Source organism: Sphaeramia orbicularis, chromosome 3 (assembly GCF_902148855.1).
Source record: "Sphaeramia orbicularis chromosome 3, fSphaOr1.1, whole genome shotgun sequence".
NCBI classification, from domain to species: domain Eukaryota; kingdom Metazoa; phylum Chordata; class Actinopteri; order Kurtiformes; family Apogonidae; genus Sphaeramia; species Sphaeramia orbicularis.
The window spans coordinates 11,382,258-11,403,873 of NC_043959.1; the positions used below are offsets into that span (position 1 = coordinate 11,382,258).

Below are 21,616 nucleotides of genomic sequence, written 5' to 3' on the forward strand. Positions count from 1 at the left end.
CCTCCAGTTTCAGTCTATGTTTCTGTCACTCAACCATCACATTTGACCTGTGTTTCAGTCTGAACTGTGTTTCAGTCTGAACTTGCTGTTCTTCTTGGTTTCCATCCAGAACTGTTGAACATTATTGTCAGAATGTTGACCGGTCAAACAGGACTCAACACAACCACGTTAGTTTGAAGCAGTTTTAATAAATAGTCAAGTTGTTTGGGGTTAATATTAATTATATCTGAAACCATTTGAGCATTAAGAAATAAAATCAACATGTACAAGAAAAGAAAAGAGTGTGATTTGAAGCAGAGCCCTCAGTATCTTCAGGAAGTGGAGTTCCAAACCAACACAACTGAAGGTATTCATTGCTTCTGTCCATTTGTCTTGCTGACACTAATGCACACATTCCTGCGCTCTTCAAACTCTCCTGTATCAATAATAACAGAAACACTCCACCTGAAGTCCAGCCGTTAAACCGGTGTTGATTAGAAGCTGAAGTTTCCTCTAAATAGTTTCCATTGGATATAGAAGCACTTATGTTGAACAGAAGAAGAAGAGTTCAGAGTCACAGTCAGACGACCGACCAACCAATCATCTGGACGCATTTGGTGGATTAATGAGTTACAGTTACTGCAGCGCTGAGTAAATGTGGTTAATATGAAGAACAGACACACCTCCTTCTGTTCAACAGCCCCGCCCCCCACCAATATGAACAAACACACCTCCTTCTGTTCAACCCCCCCCCCCCCCCAAAATGAACAAACACACCTCCTTCTGTTCAACACCCCCCCCCCCCCCCCCCCCCCCAATATGAACAGACACGCCTCCTTCTGTTCAACCCCCCCCCAGTATGAACAGACACACCTCCTTCGGTTTAACACCCCCCTCCAGTCCCCTTACATTTGGTCACTTTAGATGAAAACCTCTTCCTCATGTATTTACAGTGTGACTGTGCAACATTAGCGTGGGTTGGTACGTACATGTGCACGTACAGAACCCAGTTCAACAGAGACAGTGAAGAGCATGTGACCCGGTTCTGACCCAACTGTCACAGTCCAGTTAGTTTGAATAGATGAGCAGTGACCCGGTTCTGTTACAGCCGTAGGTTGGTCTAGAAGCTGAAGCCTTGGACCGGTCTGTCTCTGGGACGTCATCAGGACACCATGTCCACCTGGTAATCATGGACACAAATCAGACTAGACCACCTGGTCCTCATAGGCATGAACCGGACTAGACTAGACCACCTGGTCCTCATGGGCACAAACCAGACTAGACCACCTGGTCTTCATGGGCATGAACCGGACTAGACTAGACCACCTGATCTTGGAAGCTGTGACTTTAAAACAGGAAAACAAAACCACCTTTAGGCCTGAACGTGGTTCTGCTGCGTTTCTGCAGGGTCATGGCGGGGTCATGGCTGGGTCATCACGGGGTCACAGTGGGGTCATCACAGCGTGGAGTAAAACAGGATGTAGGCCGCAGACGACTTGACAGAGGAGGTGGAGATGTCTGACACCTCGTGGTCGTCGAACTTGTACCAGCGCTGTTTGATGGCGTTCTTACAGTAGGCGGTGTAGTGACCCCCGTCCAGACCCCCGTAGTGGTTCTGAGGAGGACACACACAGTCAGCTGGGCCACACCCACACCGGACTGGACCGGTTCAGTTCTACTGGGCCACACCCACACCAGACTGGACCGGTTTGGTTCTACTGTCTGCGTTCATGTGGGAGGGGCTTCATACGTTATTACAGAACACAATAGAATGGTTTTCTTGTCATTATGCACAAATACAACCAACTTTAAAAGACAAGAAGGAAATGTTTATGTGCTCTGTGGTCAGTTCTGTGGTCAGCTCTGTGGTCGGCTCTGTGGTCGGCTCTGTGGTCGGCTCTGTGGTCGGCTCTGTGGTCAGCTCTATGGTCAGTTCTGTGGTCAGCTCTATGGTCATTTCTGTGGTCAGCTCTGTTGTCAGTTCTGTTGTCAGTTCTGTGGTTAGTTCTTCAGTCAGCTCTGTGGTCAGTTGTGGTCAGCTCTGTGGTCAGTTGTTCCTGGTACTTACTGAAACCCCGTACAGGCTGTACTTCTTCAGGTTCCGTTTGGGTCCGATCACATACTGGGTCAGCTCTGTGGTCAGTTCTGTGGTCAGTTCTTCAGTCAGCTCTGTGGTCAGCTTTGTGGTCAGTTGTGTGGTCAGTTCTTCAGTCAGCTCTGTGGTCAGTTGTGGTCAGCTTTGTGGTCAGTTGTGTGGTCAGCTTTGTGGTCAGTTGTGTGGTCAGTTCTGTGGCACTTACTGAAACCCCGTACAGGCTGTACTTCTTCAGGTTCTGTTTGGGTCCAATCACATACTGGCTCAGGTCCAGACTGTCCAGAGGAAAGTCCACAGACGTCTGTAGCTTCTGCTTCCACCGACCTTCATAAGAAAAACTGGAGGAGACACAAGAGTCAAACTACAAACCACAGACAGGAGTCAAACTACAAACCACAGACAGGAGTCAAACTACAAACCACTGTCCAACTGTGTCCACTATGGACAGACAGGATATCAGAGTATGAGACAGACACAGACAGATAGACACAGACAGACACACACAGACAGACCGACAGTCCAGTGGGGACCTCCTGACCGTTTTAAGTGGACCAGTAGAATGGGTGGAACCTTCCAGATCTCCAGTTTCTTGCTGGAGTCTCTGTGGGCTTTACAGTGTCTGCAGAACACCTTATTGTTGTCGGTCAGTCTCTCCTCTTTGGAGAACAGCCTCAGACAGTCCTGGACAAAAACACAACAACAGATGGTTTACAGATGGTCCTGGACAAAAGCACACAAACACACGCTTTACTTCCACAAACACTGGCAAACATGTGGACCAAAGGGCCAAAACCAGACCACCAAAGGGTCCAGTCCGGCCATCTAAAGGGTCCGGTCCAGCCCTTCAAAGGGTCCGGTCCGGCCCACCAAAAGGTCCCGCCCTCCAAAGGGTCCGGTCTGGTCCAGCCCTCCAAAAGTTCCGGCCCACCAAAGGGTCTGGTCCAGCCCTGTACAGTCTGAACAGTAAAGGGTGTCGAACTGGTTTTAGTTCCAGTTCCACATTCAGACCAGTGGGATCTGGTCAAATAATAAGAACAGAATAACCCATAAATAATGACAAATGATCTGCTTGGTTTAATGTGGAACATATTATTACATGATACCTATAAATAATGACAAATACAATTTTTTCTCTTTGTTCTAGTGCAAAAACACCATTAAATTATGAAAATGTGTACATTTACGAACTACCCTGAATAACCTGAACAAATATGAAGAACCTGAAATGTCTAAAGAAAATTCAGGTTAATTTTAACATCATTCAGTCTTTTCTTAAATATTTAGTGTCTTTGTACATCTGATCCATAATGCACATGTAGAAATGAGAAGCTGATCCAGAATATTGTTTTACTCCCCCCCCCCCCCCCCCCCCAAGACATTTCAGTTTTTTCAGGTTATTCACATCTTTATTGTTTTGATAGATTGTAAATATTAATATTTTTATAATTTAATGTTTTGGGTTTTTTTGCACTAAAACAGGAGAAAAACTCGGAGTTGTCATTATTGATAGGTTACTCTGTTCTTATTGGACTGGACTGGTCCGGCCCACTTCAGATCAGATTGGGCTGAATGTGGAACCTGAGCTAACAGGAGTTTGACAGCCCTGCTCTATCATCTGGGACTCCTCCCACTGGGTCACGTGAATGGCTCAGCGCAACGTTAGCACTCCAGTGCCAGAAGTGACTGTATGTGTATGGAAGAGGTTGAAGCTAAGCTAATGCTAAATGCTACGGTGCTAACTCAAACCAGTACAGGTACAAACAAAGGCCTTTAGTCAGAGTTCAGGGGTTAAAGGGTTCAAATGTGAACCTTTACCTGCAGTCAGAGTTCAGGGGTTAAAGCAGGGGTCTCAAACATGTGTCCTGGGGGCCAAACGCGTCCCGCCAAAGGTTCCAATGTGGCCCCTGGGATGAATTTGCAAAGTGCAAAAATTCCACAGTCTTGAATTGAATTAAGCAAAAAAAAAAAAAAAAAAAAAAAATTAGCTTGACTTAAGGAAAAAATCTTGAATTAAGCCACAAAAAAAAAAAAAATTCAATTAAGTAAAAAAAAATCTTGAATTAAGCCAAAAAAAAAATTCAATTTAGTAAAAAAAAAATCTTGAATTAAGCAAAAAAAATTTCAATTAAGTAAAAAAAATCTTGAATTAAGCAAAAAAAATTCAATTAAGTAAAAAAAAATCTTGAATTAAGCCAAAAAAATCTTCAATTAAGTGAAAAAATCTTCAATTAAGTAAAAAAAAAAAATCTTCAATTAAGCCAAAAAACCCCCTCAAATTTAGCAAAAAATCTTGAATTAAGCAAAAAATCATCAATTAATAACTTCAAATTTTTTTCTTTGTTTTAGTGCAAAAAAATAACATTAAATTATGAAAATATTTACATTTACAAACTATCCTGTAACAATAAAATGTGAATAGCCTAAACAAATATGAACAACCTGAAATGTCTAAAGAAAATTCAGCACAATTTGAACTATTTTCTGCCGGTTCCTCAGTGTTTAGTGTCTTTGTAGATCTGATCCATAATGCACATGTACAAATGATAAATTGAGGCAGAATATTGTTAAAATTGCATTGATTTTTCTGAAAAAATTTCAGTTTTTTTCAGGTTATTCACATCTTTTTTGTTTGGATAGTTTGTAAAAGTAAGTATTTTCATCATTTAATGGGTTCTTTTTCCACTAAAACAAAGAGAAAATTTGCAGTTGTCATTATTTATAGGTTATTCTGTTATTATTTGACTGGTTTGGCCCACTGCAGATCAAATCAGGCTGAATGTGGAACCTGAAAGAACATGAGTTTGAGAGCCCTGGGTTGAAGGGTTAATATGTGTTGCTGCTGTGGGCCTGTGTGGCGTAAACCTGCTGTCTGTCAGGGGGACAGTGGATGCTGAACCTGTTGTTCTCCAGATGTTCCTCTGTTCTAGGACACACCTTCAGTTCTATGACACACCTTCAGCTCAAGGACACACCTTCACACACTGCTGTGAGCTTCATGTCTGACCTGAAGGGAACACTTGCTGGTGGAGGCCAGGGGCAGCGACAGGTACATGAAGGTCTCGAAGGTCCTGGACTTGCGGTGGCAGGTCTGGCACTGGACGGTGGACTTGAACTGACCCTGGAACAGTGCCACGATGATGGATTCATTGAGCAGCTTGTGTTTGCTCCAGGCCAGGTTGGCCGCAGTCTGGTCATCCAGGTGGTCGTTCTCCTCCTCCTTGTAGCGCTTCCTGTTGTCCGCCTGGTACCACACAACAAAAACATCCAGGAAACAGGTGCACAGCAGTCCAGGTCTGAGCGAAACCTGCCTTTACCACCCCACTGAAGCTCCACTAATGCACCACAGGCTACAGCGGAAAAAAGGACCTGGAAATACTGGACCCAGAGTCCTGAGACCTGAGCATTCACAGCTGACAGCACCACCTGCAGGAGAGTGGGCCTTAAGAGGTGTCAGCAATTAGTCTGAGTCCAGCCTCAGACCAAGACTGATGCTAATTCATGTCAGCAATTAGTCTGAGTCCAGCCTCAAACCAAGACTGATGCTAATTCATGTCAGCAATTAGTCTGAGTCCAGCCTCAGACCAAGACTGATGCTAATTCATGTCAGCAATTAGTCTGAGTCCAGCCTCAAACCAAGACTGATGCTAATTCATGTCAGCAATTAGTCTGAGTCCAGCCTCAGACCAAGACTGATGCTAATTCATGTCATGAATTAGTCTGAGTCCAGCCTCAGATCAAGACTGATGCTAATTCATGTCAGCAATTAGTCTGAGTCCAGCCTCAAACCAAGACTGATGCTAATTCATGTCAGCAATTAGTCTGAGTCCAGCCTCAAACCAAGACTGATGCGAATTCATGCCAGCAATTAGTCTGAGTCTAGCCTCAGACCCAGACTGATGCTAATTCATGTCAGGAATTAGTCTGAGTCCAGCCTCAGATGACAATATTGTATGGACACTGTGTTGAGTCTCAGTGGTCAGTACTTCATGTGTTCAGTCTTAGTGGCCAGTACTGGATATGGTCAGTCTTAGTGGTCAGTATTGGATGTGTTCAGTCTCAATGGTCAGTCTTGGATGTGGTCAGTATTAGATGTGTTCAGTTTTAGCGGTCTGTCTCAGTGGTCAGTCTCAGTGGTCAGTGTTGGATATTTTCAGTCTCGGTGGTCAGTGTTGGATGTGGTCAGTCTCAGTGGTCAGTGTCAGATGTAGTCAGTCTGAGTGGTCAGTGTCAGTGGTCAGTGTCAGATATGGTCAGTCTCAAGTCAGTGTCAGTGGTTACTGCCAGTGGTCAGTGTCATATATGGTCAGTCTCAGTGGTCAGTGTCAGTGGTCAGTCTCATATGCGTCCTCTACCTTGTTGAGGTCTTCGTGCAGCCCGTCCATCAGAAACAGCAGTAGTTCCTGGGAGTCCTGCTGGTCATACCCTGCGAACTGCTCATTGATCTTTCCAATGGTGATCTTAAAGTCCCTGGGGCTGATGCACTTGTAGAGCCCTGCCCACAGAGCCTTCATGATCACACCGAACTCCTCGGCTACTTCTCCTTTGTGTCCAAGGATGTTGGATCTGCCGGAGGAAGAGGACAAACAGGTCAGACATGTGTGATTGGGATCCAGCCTAACTCCTGGTCCATCAGATGGTCCAGTCTAACTCCTGGTCCATCAGACCAACTGAGACCATACATGTTCCACAGTGGAACCCAGCTGGACTTTAAATCATCCAACAGAACACATGTCAGTACACATGTGGACCCAGGATGAAGCCCGGCCTCCACTGAACAGACCAGATGAACACAAGGTAGACCTCCACTACCAGGTCTACAGGCTGTGGACTTCTACTATCAGGACTACAGGCTGTGGACCTCCACTACAAGGTCTACCCTACCCCCACCCCCACCCCCATGTCATGTGTTCCATGTGTGAATCTTATTTTAATGGACCACTTCCATGTGTGATGTTCAACTCAGTCATGGCGGCTGAGGGTCCTTCCCCTCCCCCTCCCCCTCCCCCTCCCCCTCCTCCTATCTTCCTCCTCCGTCACGAAGGCTGAGGGTCCTCCTCCTCCTCTCCCTCCTCCTCCTCCTCCTCCCCCCCCCCCCCCCCTCACCTGTTGATGTCCTCCATGTAGTAGTTGTTGTTGAAGTACTCTGCCATGGCTGGAGTGTTGCACAGACACTGCAGGATGGAGTTCATGTAGCAGGTGTTCCCCAGGTTCCTCAGACCCGTTAAGGATGCCCCCAGACCTCCAAACGTAGGGTTCAGGTTACGCAGTTTGGCGGCCGACGGTCGGACGATCTCCACCTTCGAATAGACTTTAGCAGTGGCAGGTCTGGACAGAAGAGGAGGAGCAACACAAACCAGGTTATCAGAACCAGCTCTGAGCCGGGTCCGAAACCCAGATCAGGAGCCCTGAGCCGGGTCCTAAACCCAGACCAGGGGCCCAAAGCCCTAAGGGTCTGAAACCCAGACCAGGAGCCCTGAGCCAGGCCCTTAACCCAGACCAGGAGCCCTGAGCCGGGTCCAAAACTCAGACCAGGAGCCCTGAGCCGGGTCCGAAACCCAGACCAGGAACCCTGAGCTAGGTTCTAAACCCAGACCAGGAGCCCTGAGCCGGGTCCAAAACAAGGACCAGGAGCCCCGAGCCAGGTCCAAAACAAGGACCAGGACCAGGAGCCCTGAGGGTCCTAAACCCAGACCTGGAGCCCTGAGCCGGGTCCTAAACCAGGACCAGTAGCCCTGAGCCCTCAAGGTCACAAATTCAGACAAGGAGCCCTGAGCCGAGTCCTAAACTCAGACCAGGAGCCCTGAGCCGGGTCCGAAACCCAGACCAGTCTGGGTGTGTTGGATGAATGGACGGTGTCTGTGGTTTGCACATATAGAACTGCACTAGTCCAATAATTAGACTAAACACAGAACCAGATAAAGGCATACAGTGGAAGTCACAGCTGGTTTAGTGCGTCTGCTTTTGCTCTGATCCACTGATGACATTAAATGAAATGTGTTCAACATTCACATTAGCACAAAAAATCAACAACATAAACACATCTACCATCGGAACGGAATATTCCTGAAGGATTTTGTACTTAAGACATTTAATAAAGTTTGTCAAAGTGACCAACTGAAATTCATCCAGTGGTTTTAGTTTAAATGGTTTTATTTGTCCAGTTGATTTCATAAATTTCATCATATCCCACTGTAGTCATTATTCTAATGGCTCTGTTTTGCTCATTTTACTCATGTACACTACCGGTCAAAAGTTTTAGAACACCCCAATTTTTCCACTTTTGTATTGAAATTCAAGCAGTTCAAGTCCAATGAACGGCTTGAAATGGTACAAAAGTAAGCGGTGAACTGCCAGAGGTAAAAAAAAAAAAGGGAAAAAAAAGGGTAAGGTTAAACAAAACTGAAGAATAATGTACATTTCAGAATTATGCAAAAAGGCAAACAAGAAATGGGTTAACAACTTAAAGCAGTTCTGCAGCAATGGAGGTTGATCAAGAGAAGACTTCCAGTTGCAGGTTTGATGGGTCGAGTTTCAGCAAGAAAGCCATTGCTGAGACTTCAGAATAAGAAAAAGAGGCTTGGCTGGGCCATGAAACACCGCCAGTGGACTACTGAAGACTGGAAGAAGGGGTTATGGACTGATCAAACCTGCAACTGGAAGTCTTCTCTTCACAGCTGAAACTGAGACTTGCTTACTCCTCCACTATCTTCACAGTGCTTTTAGCTGTTGTCCTGTGAGTCTCCTCTCACTCCAGCTGTTGACTGTCATAAACTTGTCTTCTGATTCTGTTGTCTTTGGCTCTGCCAGACCTCTTCCTGTCAGCATTTCCCCCAGTTTCTGAGTGCCTTTGGATGGTGAAGGAAACTGGACTTACTGACACCTGGACTTTCTTGGTCTGGACAGACCTACATTTTTCAGTGTTCTGATGGTCTGTCTCTCTTCTATCATTAATTGCCTTTTCCTCTTTTCCATTTTTATAGTAACACACTACTTTCTGCAGTACAGTACTGTTCAAATAATGCTCCAACAGTATGGTAACAGAGTGTGTTCCAACACTACTTTTATGCAGACACAGGGGGTTGGAAGGAATTCACAAACGTTGGGACACCTGGAGGAATTGGTAGCACCAACTTTCGAGGCTTGATCAACCTCCATTGCTGCAGAACTGCTTTAAGTTGTTAACCCATTTCTTGTTCGCCTTTTTGTATAATTCTGAAATGTACATTATTTTTCAGTTTTGTTTAACCTTACTTTTTTTTTTTTTTTTACCTCTGGCAGTTCACCGCTTACTTTTGTACCATTTCAAGCCGTTCATTAGACTTGAACTGCTTGAATTTCAATACAAAAGTGAAAAATTGGGGTGTTCTAAAATTTTGGACCGGAACTGTATCTCTCAGTGTTTTTCCTGTATTTTGTTCATTTTTCTGGTGTATCTCTCAGTGTTTTCCTGTCTTTCTGCATCATATGTTCTGTGGGTCAGAACCACACCACAGTATTGTATGTGTCTGCTTCAGGGTGAGGCCTGTGTCTGTGCCGTACTTGGTCTCTCGGTTGATGGTGGGGATGGTGGCAGCGCCGGTGGTGGCGGTGGTGGCGGGGGCCGTGGCCTTCCTCTGGGCTTCCTCTCGCAGGTCCTGGCTGATGTCAGGGGAGGAGTAGGAGCGTTTGAGTTTGGACTGTTCCCGCTCCTGTTCACCGCTGGTGTCTGGCTCCACTGGTCGCGGCGGTTTCCGTTTGACAGTTGGAGGTGTAGAGGGTGGAGTCTGCGGAACGGTGACCTCCGGAGGGTATAGGTGGACCCGATTGGTGGGGGAATGGTAGTATCGGTAGGTACCGGTCACTGTGTCCAGGAACTAGACAGACACAAAGAAGCGATAAAGATGAGGAGCAGAGAAAGGAGGAGGTGAGACCGGAGGAGCAGAGAAAGGAGGAGGTGAGACCGGAGGAGCAGAGAACGGAGGAGGTGAAAGAGGAGCGGAGACAGGAGGAGCAGAGACAGGAGGGGACGACAGAGGAATAGAGACAGGAGGAGGTGACAGAGGAGGAGCAGAGACAGGAGGAGACAACAGAGGAGCAGAGACAGGAGGGGACGACAGAGGAGCAGAGACAGGAGGAGACGACAGAGGACGTCCACCTCCAACTGGGATCAGATCTAACCAACAGAAACTGTGAGTGTGTGTGTGTGTGTGTGTGTTTGTGTGTTACCTTCATCCATCCGTCTGGTAGTCCTGGGACACTCCTCCCCATCTCCTCACTCCTGGCTCTGGTCAGAGGTTCCCTCTGTCACAACAGTTCAACACACACTCAGTGGAGCAGGAGTCAACATGAAAACACACACTACTGAAAACAAACACTGCTGAACACACACACGAAAACGCACACTACTGAAAACACACACTACTGACTGCACGTTCCAGGGCCATGCACAGCTGGTTCCAGGGCCATGCTCACCTTCATCTCACTGATGATGTGATTGGGTGCCGGTGAGTCCAGAGACATGCTCTTGGACGGAGTGTCTGCGTTCTGCTCTTTGGCTCTCCTGTCCTTGTCTGTCTGTCCTCTGTTCTCTTTGTCCTCCTCCTCTTCTGCCTTCTGCCTCTCCAGTCTTTTCTTGTCCAGTTTCTTGTCCTCCTCCGTGTCCGTCCTCTCTCTGTCTCCCTTCTCCTTCAGCCGTCTCTCCTGCTCCTGTCGGGCCTTCTCCATCAGCGCCGCTGGCTCACAGTGGATCTGACTCTGTTCGGCTTTAGGCCCAAAGGCAGGTTTAGCTGAGCGGTCTGGGACCATGGGGCCGTTCTGAGGGGAGTCCTTGGATGATGCAGACTGGATGGACTTTGGCTCATCAAACACCTGCACAGATGGTTTCTTGGTCCGATCAAACTGTTAGAAGGAGGAGAAGAGGAGAAGAGGATACAGAGTAGCGTCAGTGATGAGACTGTGGAATGTCTGGGAACCAGTGTCAGCTCCAGTACCTGAGGGAGGGCCTTGGCTGCAGCAGGGGCAGGGTTGAGGGCGGGGCCGGGGCCGGGGCCCGGGCCCTTGGCCGCAGAGTCCTGCTTCCCTCCTTCCAGGCCCGGTCCAGGACTGTCCACAGTGTCGGGGAAACCATCAGTGACTGTGGACGCCTGAGGAGCAGAGGGTTCAGCTGGAGCCAGCCCATTGGCCAGAGAGGGGGGTGGGGGCGGGGCCTCCTGGGGCTCAGGATTCACCTCAGGCTCCGGCTCAGGTGGGGGTGCAGGTTTGGGTTCCTCCAGGGAGGGGTAGCTGAAATTTACTGAAGCAAACAGCAAAGGAAATTCATGAATCCAGGGGCCACACACCTGCATCTACAGAGGACATGTTCAATGGACAGACACCTCCTTCTACAGACGACAGGTTAGATGGACAGACACCTCCTACAGAGGACAAGTTAGATGGACAGACACCTCCTTCTACAGAAGACAGGTTACATGGATGGACACCACCTTCTACTTTTTGGAGTTGGGAGCACCAGTGCTCTTAAGTCAAAAAGTTAGTCTAGAGCCCTGCATGGTCAGTCTGTGAATCCATGGATCTGCTGCTGGATTCACACAATACATCTGATGTACGATTGAAGTCATTCAAGAGTTTACACAGATGTATTTTTGACCAAATATTTTAGAATATATATTATAAAAGCAAAGTGGCCTGTCCACAGAGACACAGGACAAAGGTAGTCCAACAGGACTGAGGACAGAGACACTTGAATGTAAAGGCTGTGTTTATGGTACTTACACTGGGGGAGGGTACTGGTGATGTTCTGTCTGGGGGGTCGGACTTTAGCGTTGGTTGTGTACATGGGGTAAAACAACAGCCAGTTCTCGTAGCCCCCCTCCAGGACCAGGGGCTCACTGCGCAGGATGGTGACACTGTCCCACTGTGACAAGAGCACATGCACACACAGACACACACACACACACACGTACAGTTAATCCAATGCAAACCCAGACCTTCAGGTCCAGCTCAGACCAGGGGACCCACACTCACCTCAGACCTTCAGGTCCACCTCAGACCAGCGGACCCACACTCACCAAAGACCTTCAGGTCCACCTCAGACCAGCTGACCCACACTCACCTAAGACCTTCAGGTCCAACTCAGACCAGCTGACCCACACTCACCTCAGACCTTCAGGTCCACCTCAGACCAGCGGACCCACACTCACCTCAGACCTTCAGGTCCACCTCAGACCTTCAGGTCCACCTCAGACCAGCGGACCCACACTCACCACAGACCTTCAGGTCCACCTCAGACCAGCTGACCCACACTCACCATAGACCTTCAGGTCCACCTCAGACCAACTGACCCACACTCACCACAGATCTTCAGGTCCACCTCAGATCAGTGGACCCACACTCACCACAGACCTTCAGGTACTCCTCAGACCAGCAGACCCAGACTCACCTTATACAGGGCGTCCTTCAGGCTCTGTAAAGTGGTCCCCAGGGCCAGGTCCGTGACAGAACTGAACCAGTCCAGCAGTACGATATAATCCACGAAGCCTCTGCGTCTCCAGTGCTCTGTGGACACGTCCGACAGCTTCAGCTCAATCTGATTCACAGTGATTCTGCAAAGGCAGGAGAAAACACCTCACACACGTAGAAGACAAACAGCCGTTCTGAAAACCAAAACCAAACAGAACCACGTCCAGACGTCACCATGGAAACGCCCATTAGCAGTCTCCCTCATATCACATTAATAAGGCTTATGGTTAGTGTTTGTGTGTCTGTGTCTGTGGTGTCATGAATAAACCACATGTAGATATGGAGAAGGACAGTGCAACAGCTGTTCTGAACTTATCACTATATACAGGCTGATTTGGTTAGAACAGTAATTAATGTGAAGCAAATATCATACAGAATTATTTACAGAAAAAGAAAACAGTTTTTCCTCCATCATTTTCCAGTAGAAACCTGAGCTCGGGACTTGTTCTTCAGTAGTATTTGGACGGTGGTATCTCTAAATCCACCTGCTCTTAGATCTGAAACCAGGGAAATCAGACTATTTCAGATCAGATTTTTACATAGATCCACAACGACACAACCATCTGTTCATGACTCTGAACCTCTTGTATAGATTATATATTGTATAGATTATGGATTGTATAGATTATGGATTGTATGTATTATAGACTGTATAGATTATATATTGTATATATTATGCATTGTATGGATTATATATTGTATAGATTATGGATTGTACAGATAATAGATTGTATATATTATGGATTGCATGGATTATAGATTGTATATTTTATGGATTGCATAGATTATGGTTTGTATGGATTATAGATTGTATACATTATGGATTGTATGGATTATAGAGTGTATAGATTATGGTTTGTATGGATTATAAATTGTATAGATTATGGATTATGGATTGTATAGATTATGGATTGTATGGATTATAGATTGTATAGATTATGGATTATGGATTGTATAGATTACGGATTACATATTGTATAGATTATGGATCATATGGATTCTATACTACATGTCTTTTGAAAAGGAAGAACAGCAGAAAATCTCCAAAACAGGAAGTGGAAGACATGACAGTTGGATGAACTGTGGTTTGACCAAGTCCTGAGTTCAGGGGATGGATTTGTTTCTATTAACTTTATGAAATCAAATGGATACAGTTTTTCCAGAGGTGCCCACATGTTTGTATACAACTGTAAAAAGAAACATAAAAAAGGCTTTTGTGTATTTTTAATCCATTTACAAACTAAAATGAAACAGAATAAATAAAGCAGATGGAGACTGGAGTTCTTTCCACACACAGATGGTATTAGGGTGAGTACAGTGGGTGTGTCTGTAAATGGGGATCCATTGGATGATCAGATCATGTAGAACACTGGGACATTTACAAAGGGAGTGGGGTCCCCCCCCGTAAACTGTATCTCAACCAGTGGATATTCCAGTGTTGGATCATTGTCTGCATGAGCTCCAGGACTCAGACCTGTGTGGACACTGGTGGACCACGTGTGGACACCCGTGGACCATGCGTAGGGTCCTGTCTTACCCTGGACTGACGGCCTCCTCGGGGACACTGATACAGGTCTGGGCCGGGACATGAATGTGAGACTCCTCAAAGTCCCTGGAGCTACGAGCGTCCATGACAATCAGACTGATGCTCTGGTCCTTCATCATGTGGAACAGGTTCTCAGCTGTGACTCCACCGGACAACAGCGCTGGAAGAAGAAGAAGAAGACATTAGAGACAGACACGAGCAGGACACAGGGCACTGAAGACCACAGACAGACCTGATGTGGACATCTACACAGACCACAAGAACACAACAAACAGGTTCCATTTGACTGTTATTTCACTTACATTTGGAGGCTGCGGTCTTTAACTCATTCTGTTCACCTTTGACCTGAAACACAAACACACGTAGAGGAGTCAACAACTGTATACTTTACAAATATTAACCCTTACAGACCCAAACGTCCACCTTTAACCCTTAAAGACCCAAACATCCCCCTTTAACCCTTACAGACCCAAAGGTCCGCCTTTAACCCTTAAAGACCCAAGGGTCCGCCTTTAACCCATAAAAACCCAAACGTCCTCCTTTAAACCCTTAAAGACCCAAACGTCCACCTTTAACCCTTAAAGACCCAAACATTCTACTTTAACCCTTGAAGACCCAAACATCCACCTTTAACCCTTAAAGACCCAAATGTCCACCTTTAACCCTTAAAGACCCAATCGTCCGCCTTTAACCCTTAAAGACCCAAACGTCCCCCCTTATCTCTTACAGACCCAAACGTCCACCTTTAACCCTTAAAGACCCAAACGTCCGCCTTTAACCCTTAAAAACCCAAACGTCCGCCTTTAACCCTTAAAGACCCAAACGTCCACCTTTAACCCTTCAAGACCCAAACGTCCGCCTTTAACCCTTAAAGACCCAAACGTTCTACTTTAACCCTTGAAGACCCAAACATCCACCTTTAACCCTTAAAGACCCAAACGTCCACCTTTAACCCTTAAAGACCCAAACGTTCTACTTTAACCCTTGAAGACCCAAACATCCACCTTTAACCCTTAAAGACCCAAACGTCCACCTTTAACCCTTAAAGACCCAAATGTCCACCTTAAACACTTAAAGACCCAAACATCCTCCTTTAACCCTTGAAGACCCAAACGTTCCCCCTTATCCCTTACAGACCCAAACAAATCTCTATAGCAGCACAGCTGACTCTGATTGGCTGATTCCACTGCCTGTTTTCTCTGCAGATTAAACCTGACTTCTACATAGTGCACTTGAACAGTTTTGAAATCATCCACGTTTTTCAATAATTTCCTACTTTAACACTCTAACCCTTTTACATTGTTGTTCTTTAAACTTTGTCAGGTTCCTCTTAAATTTTCAGTCCTCTCTCTTAAACTTTACCACTTTAACTAATTTCAACTTCTTCTTGACTTTTCACTCTGACAATGATCGCTGACTTAATAACATTTTTTTTTTAGTCAGTTACCCTCAGACTCAGCAGTGTTGACTCTTTACTGCAGGTGTTTAAATACGCTGGTACAAACCCAGTGCTCTGATGATAAGGGATGTTAGAAAATACCGGTTCTGCAATATATTGCGATATTTCATTTCACAATACTGTATCGATATTAAAAAGTACTGTATCTATACTTTTAGGTATTTATTCTAATGCAGATATGGTGGAGGTTCATTTTAGTTTCTTGTTTTTCTTTTTTGTTGATATTTTTTTTACTTGTATTTAACACTGTTTTATTAAATAATGGTTATTTGAAGCACCCTAAAAGCACTTTTTACTGTCTGAGAGGCAGATGTTCATTCCTTTGTTGGGATTGAACTAAAATACTGTTCTGATGTTAGTTCTGAACTAACAGAATATGAACATTTGAACAGGATCTTAAACTGTAATGTCTGTAAAACAGAATTTCAGTTTGAACACAGGAACATTTTGTGATATAACATTAGATCCTGTTGGGATCAAATAAAAATGTGTTTAGTATTTGAACATATTTCTGGTCCAATTCAGTTCTTCAAGGAAATAATCATTTAAAAAGACAGAAAAAAAAAATTTCCTCTTTAACAGTATCATGAGATATCGTATCCTGATCCTAGTATTGTGATTTGTATCGTATCACCAGCTTCTTGCCGATACACAGCCATACAGATGACTGGACCTCTTTACCTTTTTGATGTCCTTCTTGTTTGCTGTTTGAGGTGAAACGCGGTCGCTGTCTTTCTCCGTTATTTCCTCCCTTCTTTTCTTTTCCTCTTGTCTCTCCTTCTCCTCCAGTCTTTTGCGGACCTCTACTTCCTCGTACCTGAAATTGCAGCAGTAGAACATTGATGACACATGGAGCCTGTACCTGTTCAGCCCATCCAATAATGACAGATTAACCATCTGACCTGAGTTTAAGGCTTTCCGACAGCTTCTCTGCTTCTTCGATGGCCCTCTTAAAGGTGTTGGGGCCCAGCATGGTCATGTAATACTCCTTTAAAAACAGGGCACTTGGATCAGTTGGCTTTGCATACCACCATATGAACATTTCATATCACGGTAACTGTGACCAAAATGATCACGGTTATCATTATTATCGCAGTATTGTTAAAATTGTGCTCAAAATGTTCAAAAACTACTAATACACACTAAAATAATTTAACCAAGTTGTATTAAAAAATAAATAAATAAATAAAATAACTGGCACAATGTACAGTCTGTTGGCAGAAACATTCAAATATTAACCCTTTGTGGTCTGAGCCTATTTCGTCCATTTTTCAGTCCTTTTGATTTTGCCTTTATACGCTATATAAACCAGGGCTCTCAAACTCATGTTCTTTCAGGTTCCACATTCAGCCTGATTTGATGTGCAGTGGGCCAAACCAGTAAAATAACTGCATAATAACCTATAAATAATGACAACTGCAAACTGTCACCTCTGCCAGGAGGTATTGTGATCGCTTTGCTTTGTGTGTTTGCGTGCATGTTTGTTTGTTTGTTAGCAAGATAACTCAAAAACTTATGGACGGATTCTCATGAAATTTTCAGGAAATGTTGATACTGGCACAAGGAAGAAATGATTAAACTTTGGTGGGGGGTGGGGGCTCACAGGGGCCCACTGATCTGCCTTGGCGGAGGTCTGCGCTCTCCGAGTGCTTTTCTTGTTGTCTTTGTTTTAGTGCAAAAAAAACCCATTAAATTATGAAAATACTTAATTTTATAAACTATCCAAACAAAAAAGATGTGAATAACCTGAAAAAACTGAAATTTCTTCAGAAAAATCAATGCAATTTTAACAATATTTTGCCTCCACTTATCATTTCCACATGTGCATTATGGATCAGATCTACAAAGACAGTAAACGCAGAGGAACAGGCAGAAAATAGTTCAAATTGTGCTGAATTTTCTTTAGACATTTCAGGTTGTTCATATTTGTTCAGGTTATTCACATTTTATTGTTACAGGATAGTTTGTAAACGTAAATATTTTCAGAATTTAATGTTATTTTTCACACTAAAACAAAGACAAAAATCTGAGGTTGTTAATTCAAGAATTTTTGCTAAATTTACAATTTTTTTTACTTAACTGAAGATTTTTTTGCTTACTTCAACATTTTTTCCTTAATTCAAGCTAATTATTTTTTTTTTGCTTAATTCAATTCAAGACTGTGGAATTTTTGCACTTTGCAAAAACATCCCACAGGCTGGATTGGAACTTTTTGAAGTTCCAACTTTTTGCATTTGGCTCCTGGGATGCATGTTTGAGACCCCTGATATAAACAAATGTTTATTATACCCATGTTTGGGATCTTTTTTTCCAGCACAACTTCATTTATATCATCTGTCTATTATTTTTTTTTCACTTTAACCTACTATAAAAACACAAAAGGACAAAAAACACACAAAAAATATATAAAGACCAATTTGAAAAATGTATATAATTTATTGCATAAATACCACACAGATGCTTAACAAACCTTTTCAAATACTTTAAAAGTGAATATTGGTTGCAAATATTAGGTATAGAAAATTAAATTTGTAATAAATTAAAACTATACTCAAATATCTGACATAAAAACAGATCTTTATATAGGCGTTTTTTCCCCTAAAAGTGCGGTAATCAAACATGGTTATCATGATAATTAGAATTTAAACGGTAATACTAACCGTCTGTGATTTTACCGCAGTTTATGGTTCTAACGGTAATCGTTACATCCCTACTCAACATACGCAGAGACAGAATGTACACCTTCAACAGTAACTTTACCGGTTGCTGCTTGAAGTCCGGTCTTTTCTTAATCAGGTCATATACGGTTAAATACTTCATGTACAGCACGTATGCCTTCTCCTCATCTCTGTCCAAGCGGCATTCCTCTGCTGCCTTGAAGATTTTACAGGCACTCTGAACATAACTGACACACAAAGCACATGGAAAACCACAGTCAGCCCAGTGTTTCCTGTTTTTACAAACATCACAACTAGGGGTGTAAGAAAATATCAGTTCTGCAATATATCGTGATATTTCATTTCACAATACTGTATCGATACCAAAAAGTACTGTAAGGATATTTGTAGGTATTTATTCAAATGCAGACATTGTGGAGGTTCATTTTTGTTTTTCTTTTTTGTTTATATTTTATTTATTGTTATTTCACACTCTTTTATTCAATAATGTTAGTTCCTTTGTTGGGATTGAACTAAAATACTGTTCTGATGTTAGTTCTGAACTAACAGAATATGAACAGGATCTTAAACTGTAATGTCTGTAAAGCAGAATTTCAGTTTGAACACAGGAACATTTTGTGACATAGCATTAGATCCTGCTGGGATCAAATAAAAATGTGTTTAGTATTTGTGCAGATTTCTGGTGTAATTCAATTCTTCAAGGAAATAATCATTTTTTAAAAAAAGGAAACAAACCAAAAATTGCCTTTTTAACAGAATCATGAGATATCGTGATATATTGTATCATGGTCCTAGTATTGTGATTCGTATCATATTGCCAGATTTTTGCCAATACATAGCCCTACTCATAACAGTAGGATTTTAACTTCCACAATCCTTTGGAATATGAAAAAAAATATATTATCAACCTTTTAGTTATTTTGGCAAAATTTCACATTCATTGCACTAAATTTGCACACCAGCATCCAAACAATTACTGTTTTTAAAGCCCTTTTCTCCAATTATTTAGACAATTTAAAGAACATCATTAATTCCAAAGCAAATAAAATCAAAAAACTACGTCAAGTAGAGCTGAAACGAATAATCGACTCAAAGGGATCCAAAAAAAAAAAAAAAATCATTCAACCACAATTCTCCTGAATCAAAGCTTTGTTTCCTTCATTTCTCTGCTGTTGAACATTGGTTCCACTGTTGTGTTTCACACGGACGCTTATTGTGACACACAAAGAAGCTTCAATTCAGGAAAACTGCAATAGAATATTTCCCTTCAATTAATTCGAGTTGATTAATCAAATCGTGAATTTTTGCATTGCCTTCAAGCACCTAATCGATTAATCGTTTCAGCTCTAATGTCAAGTGTATAATCTTATTTAATTGGTGTAATTTTTATTCATACATCCACCATTATTAAAAAAAAAAAATAATATATATATTTTTTTACTTACATGTGTTTCTATATATTTGAAATGTAAAACATATTGTGAATTGTTCTATCCTTTTTTGATGTATACTATTATGTATATATACTGTTCAATTGTTCATTGTTCAAATAAAAAAATGAAAACAATCCTTTGGACTAATGTGAAACTTTGATCGAATAACCCAGTGAATCATATGTGGAGCTCCACTTATCACTGTCATAATGGAACCATGTCGGACCTTCTGGTGCTTATTTTGTCCGGTTTAATCTCAGCTTTTTTGTTCAGGTCTCCCAGAGACGTGGACAGGTACAGGTCCTTGACCCCGGTGGACACTGCAGGCATGTTGACAGGAGGCTTCAGTCCCAGCTCACAGGCAGACGAGACCCAGGTACGCCTTAGGGCATCTAGGAAACACAGCAAGAAGGCATTCAGCGCTGGGTGGAGAACAGAAACATTTACACTGAGCTTTCTACAGTCAGACAGTCATTACACAAAGCACAGTCAAACTAAAACATATGGACATGGAGTCATATCAGACAGAGCTTTACAAACAAACCAAGGAACAAAGAATGTGTGTATGTGGGACAAAGTGGTCCAGGATACTCATACTGAACACAAATCTGACATCTGGTCTATTAGCTGACACACACACTGTTGGTTTTATATGTATATTTATTCTACATTCTATAGTTTTTACATGCATATTTATTCTACATTCTGTAGTTTTTATATGCATAATTATTCTACATTCTATAGTTTTATATGCATATATATTCTATCTTGTGTACATTATCCTGTATATTTAGTGCCTGTTTGTATTTATTGCCGCAGCTTACTGAGCCAACTGCATCGAAATTTCATTTTAGATGTAAAGTCTGGAATGACAAAGTCTAGTCTAAGTCTAGTGTTAGCCTAGTCTAGTTTCAGTGTAGTCTAGTCTAGTCTAGTGTAAATCTAAGTCTAGTCGAAGTCTAAGTGGAAGGTTCCCTACACTGACAGAGGTTTGACTATAAACTGTTCTGTGCCTGTCTTTTTCTGTGTAGACCCTTTCAGGTCGGAGTGTGGACCATGTTGTCAGTGTGTGGGAGGTCTGACTAAACACCATCCTACTGGACATCCATCCCTTCATACTGGACATCCATCCATCCATCCATCCCTTCATACAGTCGGACAGCCTGTCCCTCTGGGTTCAGTTTGGATGTTAGCTCTTTAGCCAACATTAGCATGTCTTTGGACTTCACTGTCAACACTGACGGCATTAAACAATTTGAGCTAACGTTACCAGCAACAACTTTCTATTCCGAGTCCAGTTCACTCCAAACAGATCCAACATGACCTGACAGTTCAACAGAAGTGTTCTAATTCTATGGACATGCTCACTTCATGACTTTAGCTTTTCCTGGTTCCAGTTAGCCTGTTAGCTGCGGGACTTAGCCCCGACGTTGTTCACGCAGTTTAGAGTCATGTAACTAACAGGAGCTAACAGGACTATCAGGAGCGGCTCCAGGCACACACAAACACACAGTTTCACTGAAGTACTGAGCGGCTCTTTCACATGAACAGCTTAGTTCAACACATTACCTCTTTCTGGATCGTTGTTTTCACTTTGGCTACTTTCTGACAGCTGATTCCTTTATTCCGTTTCCGGTTTACTTCCATTTCCACTTCTCCTTCCGTCTTCTTCTTCGTGTTTTACGGCGGTTGGTATCCATCTGAATGGTGCATTACTGCCACCTGTGGGTCAGACAGTACACCTACAGGCTTTATCCCCAGAGTTCCTCCTCTTTTTTCACCTCGTATTAATCCAATTCTGACATTACAGTCAGAAGAGTTCCACACAGAAATATTTTATCCAGACAGAGCATTTACATCACATCTGTATTCAACAGTATATATATATATATATATATATATATATATATATATATATATATATATATA

General features: G+C 43.3%; 1 protein-coding gene across 3 annotated transcripts; it reads right to left on the reverse strand.

The window, feature by feature from the left end:
- Positions 1 to 881: 881 nt before the first annotated feature.
- On the reverse strand, positions 882 to 21,367 carry usp8 (ubiquitin specific peptidase 8). 3 transcript variants are annotated; one of them, XR_003935071.1, is made up of 20 exons: positions 21,257 to 21,367; positions 19,914 to 20,079; positions 18,337 to 18,481; positions 16,479 to 16,564; positions 16,258 to 16,393; positions 14,420 to 14,462; positions 14,109 to 14,277; positions 12,492 to 12,654; positions 11,825 to 11,966; positions 11,044 to 11,345; positions 10,526 to 10,951; positions 10,280 to 10,354; positions 9,614 to 9,927; positions 7,178 to 7,399; positions 6,427 to 6,637; positions 5,079 to 5,315; positions 2,613 to 2,755; positions 2,280 to 2,412; positions 1,233 to 1,594; positions 882 to 1,159 (listed from the first exon to the last, which is right to left on the reverse strand). XR_003935071.1 is itself a non-coding variant. In XM_030130899.1 (19 exons), exons 2-19 carry the CDS (start codon positions 20,015 to 20,017, stop codon positions 1,436 to 1,438), a joined length of 3,210 nt encoding a protein of 1,069 aa, XP_029986759.1. In that variant the 5' UTR covers positions 20,018 to 20,081; positions 21,257 to 21,364; the 3' UTR covers positions 882 to 1,435. The 3 variants fall into 3 exon arrangements, 1 of the variants encoding a protein (XP_029986759.1); XR_003935070.1 differs by having other exon boundaries at positions 882 to 1,193; XM_030130899.1 differs by having other exon boundaries at positions 882 to 1,594; positions 19,914 to 20,081; positions 21,257 to 21,364.
- Between the last annotated feature and the right edge of the window lie 249 nt (positions 21,368 to 21,616).

Bases quoted from the DNA above. Each gene is read 5' to 3' on its own strand.
- usp8 (XM_030130899.1), bottom strand. From the start codon at position 20,017: ATGCCTGCAGTGTCCACCGGGGTCAAGGACCTGTACCTGTCCACGTCT. The intron at 11,967-12,491 runs GTGAGTCTGGGT...CTCTTGTCACAG, and splicing joins TGAAGGACGCCCTGTATAAG to TGGGACAGTGTCACCATCCT. The intron at 5,316-6,426 runs GTAGAGGACGCA...GTGTGGTACCAG, and splicing joins TGCACGAAGACCTCAACAAG to GCGGACAACAGGAAGCGCTA.